The 14,390-nt window shown below is 46.8% G+C and overlaps 1 protein-coding gene across 1 annotated transcript in view; it reads right to left on the reverse strand.

The window, feature by feature from the left end:
- LOC130124950 (disks large-associated protein 2-like) overlaps positions 1–14,030 on the reverse strand; it is a 90,523-nt gene extending 76,493 nt beyond the window's left edge. Inside the window, exon 1 of the mRNA XM_056294323.1 lies at positions 12,942–14,030. Within this exon, the coding sequence (XP_056150298.1) occupies positions 12,942–14,030 (1,089 nt within the window). The remainder of the gene's footprint in view (positions 1–12,941) is intronic.
- Positions 14,031–14,390: the final 360 nt, after the last annotated feature.

Below are 14,390 nucleotides of genomic sequence, written 5' to 3' on the forward strand. Positions count from 1 at the left end.
TAAAGGGAAGGTTTACAAGATGGTAGTGAGACCAGCTATGATGTATGATTTGGAGATGGTGGCACTGACAAAAAGGCAGGAGGCGGAGCTGGAAGTGGCAGAGCTGAAGATGCTAAGATTTTCGTTGGGAGTGACGAAGAAGGACAGGATTAGGAATGAGTATATTAGAGGGACAGCTCAGGTTGGACGGTTTGGAGACAAAGCAAGAGAGGCAAGAATGTGTGGAGGAGAGATGCTGGGTATATTGGGCGAAGGATGCTGAATGTGAAGCTGTCAGGGAAGAGGAAAAGAGAAAAGTCAAAGAGGAGGTTTATGGATGAGGTGAGGGAGGACATACAGGTGGCTGGCATGACAGAGGACAGAAAGGGATGGAAACGGATGACCCGCTATGGTGACCCCTAACAGGAGCAGCCAAAGGTAGTAGTAGTAGTAGTAGTAGATTCTCAAATGGAGACATCAAGGTGAGATAGAAAACTGAGGTTCTCCCCGGACATACCCCTCTATTCACTGCCCCGGCTGGGTATACTCTTTAATACACCAAGGAAAACAATACTATATTTGGTAGAGTTTGGTTCGATTGGTAAGATTCATAGGATTGATAAATTATCCTCTATATACTATGCCCAGTTTTGGTTGTTTTACTGCACAGCTGATACTTTTTCTCACGTGTAGTGTTATTTCTAAATCTTATGACTATAGCAAAGTATTACATCATCAATTACATTTCATTAATTTGGGATCATCCTGTCATGGATGTCATTGGATAAGATACATGGCTAACTGGGACGTAATCCCGTATTTGACCCCCACCCCACTTTCAAAATCTTTTTATTGTTTATTTATTTTTATCAATTCATTCATCTTCAGCCACTTCTCTGGGGTAGGGTCACGGTGGCAGCAAGATAAGTAGGGGACTCCTGACGTCCCTCTCCCCAGCAACGCCCTCCAGCTCCTCCTGGGGGATCCCAAGGCATTCCCAGGCCAGATTGGACATGTAATCCCTCCAGTGAGCTCTGGGTCTACCCCAGGGTCTCCTCCCAGTTGGCCATGCCCGAAAACCTCCAAAGGAAGGTGCCCAGGAGGCATCCTAATCAGATGCCCGAACCACCTCAACTGGCTCCTTTCGATGAGAAGGAGCAGCGGCTCTACTCCGAGCTCCCTCCGGATGTCCAAGCTCCTCACCCTATCTCTAAGGCCGAGCCTAGACACTATGGAGGAAAGTAATTTCAGCCACTTGTATCTGTGATCTCACCCTTCCGGTCACTACCCAAAGCTCATGACCATAGGTGAGGGTTGGAACGAAGATTGACTGGTAAATTGAGACCTTTGCCTTCCGGCTCAGCTCCATCTTCACCACAACGGTCCTGTACATCATCCACATTACCGCTGATGTTGCACCAATCCGCCTGTCAATCTCCTGCTCCATCCTACTCCCACTCGTGAACAAGATCCCAAGATACTTGAACTCCGTCACTTGAGGCAACAACTTATCCCCAACCCGGAGGAAGCAAGCCACCATTTTCCATTAGAGAACCATGGTCTCAGACTTGGAGGTGCAGACTCTCACCCCAGTCATTTCACACTCAGCTGCAAACTACCCCACTGCACGCTGGAGGTCACATTCTGATGAAGCCAACAAAACTACATCATCTGCGAAGAGCAGAGATGCAATTCTGAGGTTCCCAAAACAGACACACTCCTCACCTTGGCTGCGCCTTGAGATCCTGTCCATGAATATCATAAACAGAATTGGAGACAAGGGACAACCATGGCGGAGTCCAACACCCACCGAAAACCTGTTTGCCTTTGTGTCAAGAATGCGGATACAGCTCTCACTTTGGTTATACAAGGACCGGATGGCTTGTAGCAACTGCCCCGGTACCCCATACTCCCGCAGTACCCCCCACAGAGTGCCCCGGGTTACACGGTTATAAGCCTTCTCCGAGTCCACAAAATACATGTAAACTGGTTGGTCAAACTCCCATGTCCTCCTCAGCACTTCTGCAAGGGTAAAGAGTTGGTCCATTGTACCACAGCCAGGACGGAATCTGCATTGTTCCTCCTGGATCCGAGGTTCGACAATCAGTTGGAGCCTCCTTTCAAGCACCCTAGAGTAGACTTTCCCAGGGAGGCTGAGCAATGTAATGCCCTGATAATTGGAGCACACCCTCCAGTTCCCCTTTTTAAATATGAGAACCACCGCCCCAGTCTGCCACTCCACAGGTACTGTCCCCAACCTCCATGCGACACTGAAAAGGCGTGTCAACCAAGACAACCCAACAATGTCCAGAGCAGGGGTGTCAAACTCCAGGCCTCGAGGGCTGCAGTGTCTGCAGGTATTTGTTGCAACCGTGCACTACACCACCTGATTTAACTAATTAGCTATCCTCCTGGATCAAGGAGGGAAAGGAACTAGTTTAATCAGGTGGTGCAGTGCATGGTTGCAACAAATACCTGCAGACACTGCGGCCCTCGAAGCCTGGAGTTTGACACCCCTGGTCCAGAGCCTTCAGCATCTCAGGGCAAATCTCATCCACACCTGGCACCTTGCCACCAAGGATCTTTTTAACTACCTCAGAGACCTCTGCCGGGGATATGGATGGGGCTTCCCCTGAGTCTTCAGACTCTACCTCCTCCACTGAGGACGTGTTAGCTGGGTTTAGGAGCTCCTCAAAGTGTTCTTTCCACCACTCGACAACATCCCCAGTACGGGTCAACAGTTCCCGTCCCTGGCTGAACACAGCCTTAGTCAAGCTCTGCTTCCCCTTCCTGAGTCACCGGCTTGTTTGCCAGAACTTCCTTGAGGCCAACCGAAAGTCCTCCTCCATAGCCTCGCCAAACTCCTCCCACACCCGAGTTTTTGCTTCCGTGACCGCCGAACTGACAGCCCTTCTGGCCTCCCGGTACCTGTCTGCTGCTTCAGGAGACCCCTGGGCAAACCAAGCCCAAAAGCCCTCCTTCTTCAGCCTGACAGCTTCCCTTACCACCGGTGTCCACTAGCGGGTTCTTAGGTTGCCACCTCGACAGGCACCGATGACCTTATCACCACAGCTCCTGCCTGCCACATCTGCAATAGAGGCTTTGAACATGGCCCACTCAGACTCCATGTCCCCAGCCTCCCTCTGAATACACGAGAACTTCTTCCGGAGGCGGGAGTTGAAGACCTCATGGACAGGGGCCTCTGTCAGACATTCCCAGTTCACCCTCACTACATGTTTGGGTTTGCCAGGTCTGTCCGGCAGCCCTCCCCACCATCTGATCCAACTCACCACCAGGTGGTGATCGGTTGACAGCTCTACTCCTCTCTTCACTCCCCGGTTTCCCTTTTCCGGGTGAGGTGCTCTAACTCTGCTGGTGTAATTTCACTGGGTTTCTTGGGAAACCCAATGGATTTTTTTTTAACCACAAAAATTGTGCTTAATATGCTTTTTGGCTAGCCGCCAGATTCCAGTTAAGAATGTGAATTGAGCTGCTGATTTAAGGCCCTGATATACTCTCAAAAACTGCCAAGGACGAGTATCGGACACTTGGCAGTAGTTCATGAAAATTAAATGCCAGCAGCGGCAGTTAGATTTAATGTCTTTCTTTGGAGAGGGGATGAAACGAAAGGAAACTTGAGCTGGTTGATTAGAAGGCTCTTCAGTAATTTAGCCCAGGATAATCATATTTTCTGTCTAGACCTGTTGATGCTAGGCTAATGTTGACTGAGCCAACATCCATACACTCTTGCTAGGTAACATTGTTACTATTACTAAAACTGGCTGGTGAGCGAAATAATCACCAGCCCGTCACATATCTTTCCAAAGGGGAAAAAAGTGATTAGACAAACTAAATGTCTAAGGTGGTTGTAAAACGGCATGATTTTTCTATTAACCTATGTAACTTGAAGACGATTCCACCTTAAAGTGCAGCAAGTATCCGTCAACAGTGTGTGAAAGGTTGAGTCTCTCCCACTGCTAGTTTACTTTAACATTAAGACTCACACACCACAGGCTCAATAGAATAATTCGACTCTGCTTTCATATCAGAGATCAGATGAGGAGGAGGTGCCTATGGAAGACAGTGAGGGCAAGGCGGGGAGAAGCAGCACTGAGTTGCAGGTAGGTTATATGTGCTGTAATAAAGGCTTAGGTGCTATATTCAAAGCTGTCACATAGGCTATTGCAGAGGATTTTTTAATGATTGGTTACCGTATTTCCCTTAATGTATGTAGAAATGCAGGAAATGGGATTCAAATCAAAATTTTATTTCTGGGAAGAACCCCCAATCCACCCGTTTTATTGTGCCCCCCCCACCACACACACACACACACACACACACACACACACACACACACACACACACACACACACACACACACACACAGAGTTTTCAAACCAAAGTTATGCTCTTAGTGGCCAAGGCAGCAGTAGCTTTAGTTGTAGACTAAATCATATACAAAAATTTCATAGGTACTCGAACAAAATCAGAAAATAAGCAATGTGCTATAAAATGTCAAATTTTGCATGGACATTGAGGAAAATAAACCTATATTTCTAGTATTTGGTTTTGGAAATCATTAATGATGGATTACATTTATATAGCGCTTTTCTAGACACCCAAAGTGCCTCAAACTGAAGGGGGTAACTCACTTCAACCACCACCAATGTGCAGCACTGATGCACGGCAGCCATTTTGTGCCAGAATGCTCACCACACATTAGCTTGAGGTGGAGAGGGAGGAAACATTGAGCCAATTACATGGGGGGATGATTAGGTGGCCAGATGGAGACAGCCAGGTTGGGAATTTTGCCAGGACACCGGGGAACCCCCCCTACTCTTTGTGATTAGTGCCATGGGATCTTTAATGACCACAGTGAGTCAGGACCTCGGTTTAACGTCTCATCCATTAAGAATTCCATCTTAATGCCATGTAAGATGAAATTCTTCAACTTTAAATGCATCATAGAAGTGCCATGCACTTTAATGTACACAATGTTCCCAGAGGTTATCACAATCCACAGGCATGACCAGGCAGCCAACAACAACACCAGTTGGAAATTAGGGGACACAAGAAAAGGCATTATTATAAAACTTCCCAAAGATTGGCGGGAGGCCATTTCAACTCCAACTCATCCAAAAGTAGCTCAAAACCATGTGAATTAAATACATTTTCCACAATATTTGTTCAATTAACGTGCATAATATGCAAACTGTGTATTTTACATAGCATTTATTTCCATATGTCTGTTGTCTTGACCTTGTTACACTGCCGTCTACAGCATCATGTCTGGTGATGATTGAAGGTTTTCTTTTTCCACCTTCAGATATTAGAAAATTGGATTTTCCTCAGGTGTGAGAATGATGCTTTGTTTACAGTAATAGCCCTTTCGCTGTTATTAATGTCAACACAGAATAATTGCTGCTGTGTTGCCATTGTCGATGCTCATTTGCAATTTCATTCACCATGGAGCTGTTTTGATCAGATACAGTTGTGCTCTTGTAGTGGTACTGGAGCTTCTTATTTGCTCGTGACATGCAGATATCCTCAAGCCACGAGGCAGATGAACTAATGAAACTATTCGTATAGGCAATTAGCTACACAAGAAGAAGGCCCAAGCCGCTACGCGTGGGCATTTTTAGGTCCTTTTTGGATATGTCTAAATTTCAATAAAGACATTTTTAATTACACGGAGTGCCTTGGTCAGAGAGATTTGTTCTCTTTTTCTCGTCTGTATCTTAATCTTCTTTTATTCTCTTCAAACAAATATGTTTTTTTTTTCATTTGAGGCACAGCATAATAAAATCAAGCCTGTGCTGCTAAAAAAGTACTGCTTGCAGCATTTGACTGACAAAAGTTTGGTAGGGCATCTGGGTAGCTCAGCGGTCTATTCCATTGCCTACCAACACAGGGATTGCCGGTTCGAATCCCTGTATCACCTCCGGCTTAGTCGAGCATCCCTACAGACACAATTGGCCATGTCTGTGGGTGGGAAGCCGGATGTGGGTATGGGTCCTGGTCGCTGCACTAGCGCCTCCTCTGGTCAGTCAGGGCGTCTGTTCAGGGGGGAGGGGGAACTGGGAGGAACAGCGTGATCCTCCCACGTGCTATGTCCCCTTGGCGAAACTCCTCACTGTCAGGTGAAAAGAAGTGGCTGGTGACCCCCCATGTATCGAGGAAGCATGTGGTAGCATGTGGTAGTCTGCAGCCCTCCCTGGCTCGGCAGAGGGGGTGGAGCAGTGACCAGGCCAGCTCGGAAGAGTGGGGTAATTGGACAGGTACAATTGGGGAGAAGAAAAGGGGGGAAAAATCACCCCCCAAAAAATAAATGGTTTTGCCATTAGATTTCCATAGGAACAGTCAAAGCTGCTAATTGCTAAGGGGGGGGGGGTAAATATAGTTCTCTTTTATTTCCTAGCAAATTGTTTTGAAAATTAAGGAACAGTGGTTTTCATAGAAAGTAGGTATGCAAAAAGTAATGGAAGGTCATTCGGTGCTGCACCGTTTTTTTTTTTTAAAGCTGAGACGGCAGTCGTCTACTGGATGAGTTTGCACCCTATTCCTACTGGGCTGTAAGCCAACAGCTGTACTGCCACCAGTCATTTAGACAAGTCATCTCTGATGCTCCATGTGCTCGCTGAAGACGATAATTAGTGTAACGTTACATCATCTGGCCCCATGAGGAATGAGGAGCTGTTTCTTTTCCAAACTGCATTGGTGCAATACTGTGCTCTGCCAGTGCATGACGTAGTACTCAATTATTAATATCTGCTAGACACATTGGCATCAATGCAAAGATACGGACAAAAAAGGTATTGGAACAGGAAACTGAAGTAATTTAGGTATTGATTCAATTGCAGTTGTTTTATAAATGACAGATTAACATGTATGCAGGAAGCAGAAGATTGAGTTGCCAGCTAAGAATTCTGGTTCTAAAAATCAACTTTAATGTGAACCATTTTCTAAACGTCCAGGAGCTTTTGTACTGTTGCCAACGTACTGCAGGAGGATACAAGTATCAAGCAAATGCATACAATTTAAAAGACATGGAAGTCACAAATAATGACAGGCAGACCCAGTAAAACAGTTGCACAAAAATACTCTAGCATTCTTCTTTTTTTTTTTTTACTTTTGTGGGCAAGCTTTTTAAACTAAAACCGGTGGCTTAAATAGCTTAGACCCTCAACGTGTCAAGGGGGCAGTAAAAGATATGGCGTGGATGTCATTACTCGTTGCTATTCTGGTGTGCGTCCCCCCCCCCCCAAAGCAAAGACAGATATACGACAAGCATTTTTCCCTCAAGAGCGCCAACAAATGTGCATCCTACCTTGCGATCTATTTCTGGTAGCCTATTATTCTCAGCGTCTTCTACCGTGACATTGATTCCCTCAACAGTATCTATATCTTAATAGACAATAGCTCCCAGAGGCGAGCACACAAAAGGGAATCCAGATAAAATATATTGGCTTCTCACACTCACAGGCAGTGTAATTGTCCTGCAGGGAGTAACATCAGGGAAGTTTGAATTCAATAGGTTTCACTGGCAGGATCGCCAGTCAATACGCCAATCAGTGCATTCTACTCAGGACGGCCCCTATGGGGGCTGATGGAGTTGATCTCGATCATTGTTCGTTATATCTTTAGAGATATGATTCTCAGGGTATCCCACGTACCCCCCCCCCGGCCTTTCCACAAGCCAAGAAAAAAAAGTCAGATTTGAAATATGTATTCCCTTTGCCCTAAGGCAGGTAAAGCATATTTCTCAAAGCCATGATCTAAATGATCTGCGCCATTCATTGTGTCATACTTATTGATAAACTATTAATTAGATAAGATGGAAAAGTTGTACGCGTCACCATATAGGAAACTGACTGTTATAATGCCATTGCTATGGCACAATGGTGATTTTTGTTTTACTGCTTTATTGATCCCCGTGGGGAAATTCTTTCTCTACATTTAACCCATCCTAGCTGTGTAGCTAGGAGCAGTGGGCAGCTGCCGTGCAGCACCCGGGGACCCACTCCAGTTCTCCTTTCCATTGCCTTGGTCAGGGGTACAGACAGGAGTATTAACCCTAACATGCACGTCTTTTTTGATGGTGGGGGAAACCGCAGCACCTGGAGAAAACTCATGCAGACATGGGGAAAACATGCGAACTCCACACAGAGGACGACCCTTTAGTTGGACTTGATAGTACTACTGTAGCGAATTCAGGGGGCAGCCGGGAATCCACCGCAGCCAGGAATCGAACCCGGGCAACCCGGGCGAATGCGCCAACCAGTCAACTAAAGGGTCCAACCTGTTAGCCAAGGCCTACGAGTCTAGTCTTCTGTGATCGTTACACTACCCCCCTCCTTCGGGAAGCCCGTCCCCGCGCTTCAGCATATCAGCTCCCTCGCGCCTCTGGGTGCATACGCTTCTGATGGCCTCACGGTCGCATCATCCCACTTCTAACACCAATGTAGCGAATACCGGGGGCAGCCAGGAATCCACCACCGCTGGGAATCGAACCGGGATAGCCCGGACGACGGGCGACTGCGCTAACCAGTCGACTAAAGGGGCCGACCCTATCCTTGACCAATTGGACTTGATCCTTGATCAACTTCAAAATCAACTCTGTAAGTTATCTCACTGACAAAAGGAGGTGAAAATTATGGTATTTTGAAAGTTAAACTCTTATTATTAATCTTAACAGTTAAATTTTATAGCATGAAAAAAGTTCTAATACGAGTCATTTATGGCACAAAAAAAAACCTGTGTGCCAAAAACAAAGAAAACTGAACATTGTACTCAGTCTTTATTCCTTAAGGACACTGACACACGGACATGGCATGATACCTTCCTTAGAGGTGTAAAGGCCTCGTCTTCTCACAATCTCAACATCACACAATGCAAGAGCTTACTAAAGCTCTTTGTCATCGAACATTTGCCTAGACTGCTGTTAAGGACACTAATACAGCGGTCTTGCCGTTGTTCACCTTGAGACCACCTCCACAATAGAAGTTTGATGCTGCCTGAAGAAGAGCAGTAGGCTCACACTGTGCAGCGCTCTGATGTAAGTAGATGAAGAAAAATAAATTCCCCTTTGGATCAAGTGGCTTCAAACCGTTGTCCTTGTTATCATATACTGTATGGTTAAATGTTTTATCAATTACTAAACCTAACTGGTGTTTATGTTCATATATCCAAGACAGATTTGATGTTAGCGAGCCAGAGAACTGAGCTTACATTCATATAATACAACGAACTCATTAGGTCAATATGTCATTGTCACCAGTGCACTGTGGTATTGTGCAAAATAGGTTGGATAATGTTGCATATTTTTTACCTTGTAACTAACAGTTCTACTTTAGTGTAATTTAAAAGAAAAAGTTCTGAACCAAAAAGCCGAAAATTACCAATGTTAGAGGGCTATTATAACCCAGCCACTGAGGATGCACAAGCCAGTGCATTCTTAGTGCCGGTCCCAAGCCCGGATAAATGGGGAGGGTTGCATCAGGAAGGGCAGCCAGCGTAAAACCTTTGCCAAATCAAATATGCGGATCATAAATCAGATTTGGTCGAAGCCTGGGTTACCAATGACCACCAACGGTACTGTTGGCCAGTAGGGTGCCAGTGGAAACTATGCTACAGTTGGGTGAAGGAGAAGGAGAGGAGGATGCCTCTGGAGGCTGCCTCTGGAAGATGTCCAGAGGCAGCGGGAGAGGAGGAAGGGTAGGAGTATGGAGGTGAAAGTTGGAACTTTGAATGTTGGCACTATGACTGATAAAGGGAGAGAGCTGGCTGATATGATGGAGAGAAGGAAGGTAGATATATTGTGTGTTCAAGAGACCAGGTGGAAAGGGAGTAAGGCCAGGAGCATTGGAGGTGGGTTCAAACTTTTCTACCATGGTGTTGATGGCAGGAGAAATGAGGTAGGGGTAATTCTGAAGGAAGAGTATGTCAAGAGTGTGTTGGAGGTGAAGAGAGTGTTGGACACAGTGATGAGTATGAAACTGGAAATTAAAAGTGTGATGATGAATGTTATCAGCGCATATGCCCCGCAAGTTGGATGTGAGATGGAAGAGAAAGAATAATTCTGGAGTGAGTTGCATGAAGTGGCAGAGAGGGTACCCAAGGAGGAGAGGGTGGTGATCGGGGTGGAGTTCAGTGGGCATGTTGTTGAAGACCACAGAGGTGATGAGGAGGTGATGGGCAGGTATGGTGTCAAGGAGAGAAATGTGGAAGGACAGATGGTGGTGGATTTTGCAAAAAGGATGGAAATGGCTGTGGTGAATACATATTTCAAGAGGGAAGAACACAGGGTGATGTATAAGAGAGGAGGAAAGTGCACACAGGTGAAATATATCTTATGTAAGAGACGTGATCTGAAAGGGATTGGAGACTGCAAGGTGGTGACAGGGGAGAACGTAGCTAGGTAGCATCGGATGGTGGTCTGTAGGATGACTTTGGAGATCAAGAAGAGGAAGCGAGTGAAGACAGAGCCAAGGATCAAATGGCGGAAGTTGAAGAAGGAAGACTGCAGTGTGGGGAACAAGGAGGAGTTAAAACAGGCACTGGGTGGTAGTGAAGAGTTGCCGGATGGCTGGGGAAGCACTGCAGACATAGTGAGGAAGACAGCAAGGAAGGTACTTGGTGTGTCATCTGGACAGAGGAAGGAAGACAAGGAGACTTGGTGGGGGAATGAGGACATACAGCAAAGTATACAGAGGAAGAGGTTGGCAAAGAAGAAGTGGGATAGTCAGAGAGATGAATAAAGTAGACAGGAGTACAAGGAGATGCTAAGAGGGAGGGGGCGAAGGCCAAGGCGTATGGTGAGGTGTATGAGAGGTTAGACACAAAAGAAGGTGAAAAGGACTTGTACTGATTGGCTCCACAAAGGGACCGAACTGGGAAGGATGTGCAGCAGGTAACAGCGATCAAGGATAGAGATGGAAATGTGCTGACAAGTGAGGAGAGTGTGTTGAGAAGGTGGAAGGAGTACTTTGAGGGGCCAATGAATGAAGAAAATGAGAGAGAGAGAGGGTTGGATGATGTGGGGATAGTGAATCAGGAAGTGCGGTGGATTAGCAAGGAGGAAGTGAGGGCAGCTGTGAGGAGGATGAAGCGCAGAAAGGTGGTTGGTCCAGATGACACACCTGTGGAGGCATGGAGGTGTTTAGGAGAGATGGCAGTGGAGTTTATAACTAGATTGTTTAACACAATCTTGGAAAGTGAGGAGTGGAGAAGAAGCATACTGGTGCCGATTTTCAAGAACAAGGGTGATGTGCAGAACTGCAGCAACTACAGAGGTATAAAGTTGATCAACCACAGCATGAAGATATGGGAAAGAGTAATAGAAGCTAGGTTAAGAGGAGAGGTGATGATTAGCAAGGAGTAGTAAGGTTTCATGCCATGAAAGAGCACTGTAGATGTGATGTTTGCTTTGAGAATGTTGATGGAGAAGTATAGAGAAGGCCAGAAGGAGTTACATTGTGTCTCTGTGGATTTAGAGAAAGCATATACGAGGGTGCCGAGAGAGGAGGTGTGGTATTGTATGAGGAAGTCGGAAGTGGCAGAGAGGTATGTAGGAGTGGTGCAGGATATGTATGAGGGCAGTGTGACAATGGTGAGGTGTGTGGTTGGAATGACAGATGGGTTTAAGGTGGAGGTGGGATTACGTCAAGGATTGGCTCTGAGTCCTTTCTTGTTTGCAATGGTGATGGACAGGTTGATGGACAAGATCAGGCAGGAGTCTCCATGGACTATTATGTTCGCGGATGACATTGTGATCTGTAGTGAGAGTAGATAGCAGGTTGAGGAGAGCCTGGAGAGGTGGAGGTATGCACTGGAGAGAAGAGGGATGAAATTCAGAAGGAGCCAGATGGAGTACTTATGCGTGAACAAGAGGGAGGACAGCGGAATGGTGAGGATGCAAGGAGTAGAGGTGACAAAGGTGGATGAGTTTAAATATTTGGGGTCAACTGTTCAAAGTAAGGGGGAGTGTGGAAGAGAGGTGAAGAAGAGAGTGCAGGCAGGGTGGAGTGGGTTGAGAAGAGTGTCAGGAGTGATTTGTGACAGAAGGGTACCAGCAAGAGTTAAAGGGAAGGTTTACAAGATGGTTGTGAGACCAGCTATGTTATATGGTTTGGAGACAGTGGCACTGATGAAAAGACAGGAGGTGGAGCTGGAGGTGGCAGAGTTGAAGATGCTAAGATTTTCATTGGGAGTGATGAAGAAGGACAGGATTAGAATCAAGTATATTAGAGGGACAACTCAGGTTGGATGGTTTGGAGACAAAGCAAGAGAGGCAAGATTGAGATGGTTTGGACATGTGTGGAGGAGAGACGCTGGGTATATTGGGAGAAGGATGCTGAATATGGAGCTGCCAGAATCAGAATCAGAAGAGGAAAAGAGGAAGGCTAAAGAGGTTTATGGATGCAGTGAGGGAGGACATGCAGGTGGCTGGCATGACAGAGGAAGATGCAGGGGACAGGAAGAGATGGAAATGGATGATCAGTTGTGGCGACCCCTAACGGGAGCAGCCAAAAGTGTTAGTAGTAGAGAGGCTATTATCAAATGTGTCTTGGCTGTACGAATAACGCGTGAATTCGTAAGCTGTGTGGTAACTCTCTTATTCTTAATATGATTAACGTGGCACTCCCTCTCAAATGAAATACTAAGTATAATCCCACGAAGTATTTATCCTAAAGTGACATTAATAAATAGACATTTTTAACCAATAATCATCATAAAATCTGAACTCAATATTCAATGGTGATCTACAGCAACACATGCACGACACACACACACATCCTTGTGGCTCGACAAAAAGATGCACTTAAGTCAAATAAAATGCACGTCTGAATCTTTCGCTCAACATTTGCTGTATTTAATCCATTTCCTCACCCTCTTCGCTGTTCACTATCAGATAATCACATAAGATGGTGGAAAGGCTCTCTGACAAAAGAAATCCCACTCACCTGCAAGTAGTGACAGGAGCGTAGTGAAGGCTTCAGGTCTGTGTGCATCATGGGTTTCTCCAGATTGAGTGAAGACTTCCTATATGCCTCCTTGGCCTGGCTGACAGTCAGTGTTGACCAGGAGCTCCTCTTCATGAATTTGCCCTCAGGTGCCATGGCCAGGCTCTCACAGGCTGAGCACTTGACATCATTGTTGCTCTTGGAGGTCTTGAGTGACAGGTCTCCGAAGTGGTGGCTGTGCATGGATTCGGGGTAGCAGTGAGCGGCGTGCTCCCCGTGGTGCCGTGACATGACGCTGGGCGTGCGGTACGTGCTGTCACTATCCAGGTTGTCATCTGAGCTCCACCAGCCGCCGGAGCGGTGCTTGCGCTCTTTGCTCTTGCTCCTCTTGCTGCCATGTTTGGAGGAGTGGTGGCCATGGTGATGGAAACTCCCTCCTCCCATTCCTCCCCCAACGTCACCTTTGGTGCCGTTCATCTTGGATGAGCCCTCCAGCGAGTGGGACTTGGTGAAGAGTTTCTGGACAGAGTGAACTAGGTGTCGGATGCGTCCGGGGCTCTCGCTGCGCTGCTCGGTGGTGGTGGAGGTCCGCTGGTACTGCAGTGTGTGGAAGCCATCCCGGTGAAGGGGCAGCTGTTTCTCAAACTGATCCAGCAAGTTGGCAGGGAGGCGGTTACTCTTGGTCGCAGCATGGTGAGAGGCGGAGGCAGCGGCAGCTGCCGCAGCGGCAGCAACAGCGGGTGAAGTGGCAGAGGCTGTGATGGCGGCGCAGTCGTCCCGCGTGGCGGAGTCGTAGTACTGGGAGCTGTAGTGCATTCGGGGGAAGGTGCTGCTGGAGATGTGGTCGGAGGGAACAGTCGGAGGCATCATGACTGGTGACATCATCATGCAGTCAGAGTGGATGGAGCTGCGTGGAGAGTAGCGGTGATGGAAGTCCATTGGGCAGCTCTCTGTGGGACTGAGCAGGTAGGAGGAGTGGCGGGAGTCAGAGCCATGGTGGGTGTGAAGGTCGTGTAGGTGGGGGTCGTAGTCCAGAACGTGGGGTGAAGGAATCTGGTGCTGGGAGCGGCTGCCCGATAAGCCCTTCATGTTCCTGGCCGGAGGGAGGCGTCTGCCTTCATCGAAGTGTGGAGACAAGGACCAAGGTGAAAACTTCTGGTCTGTTGCAGATAAAGACACAAAGACAAAGATGGCTTATATTAACAACTCATTTGCTTAAAATGCACCCCGAGGCCTTAAGAAGGACTCATTCTGTGTAGGGTCTAGAGCTCCCTCAAGTAAATACTGATGTTGAAGATATTCTCATGTAACCCAGCATGATAGAGGAATGGCCCCATGAGATGACTTTGAAATGCATATATGGTTCTTTGTGTGATGTGGATAAAAATTTTTTAAAAAAAAATCATGGATTCATCAAATTCTCAATGAAAGGGGATGGATACCCTTCTA

This window comes from Lampris incognitus, chromosome 15 (genome assembly GCF_029633865.1).
Source record: "Lampris incognitus isolate fLamInc1 chromosome 15, fLamInc1.hap2, whole genome shotgun sequence".
In the NCBI taxonomy this organism is placed as follows: domain Eukaryota; kingdom Metazoa; phylum Chordata; class Actinopteri; order Lampriformes; family Lampridae; genus Lampris; species Lampris incognitus.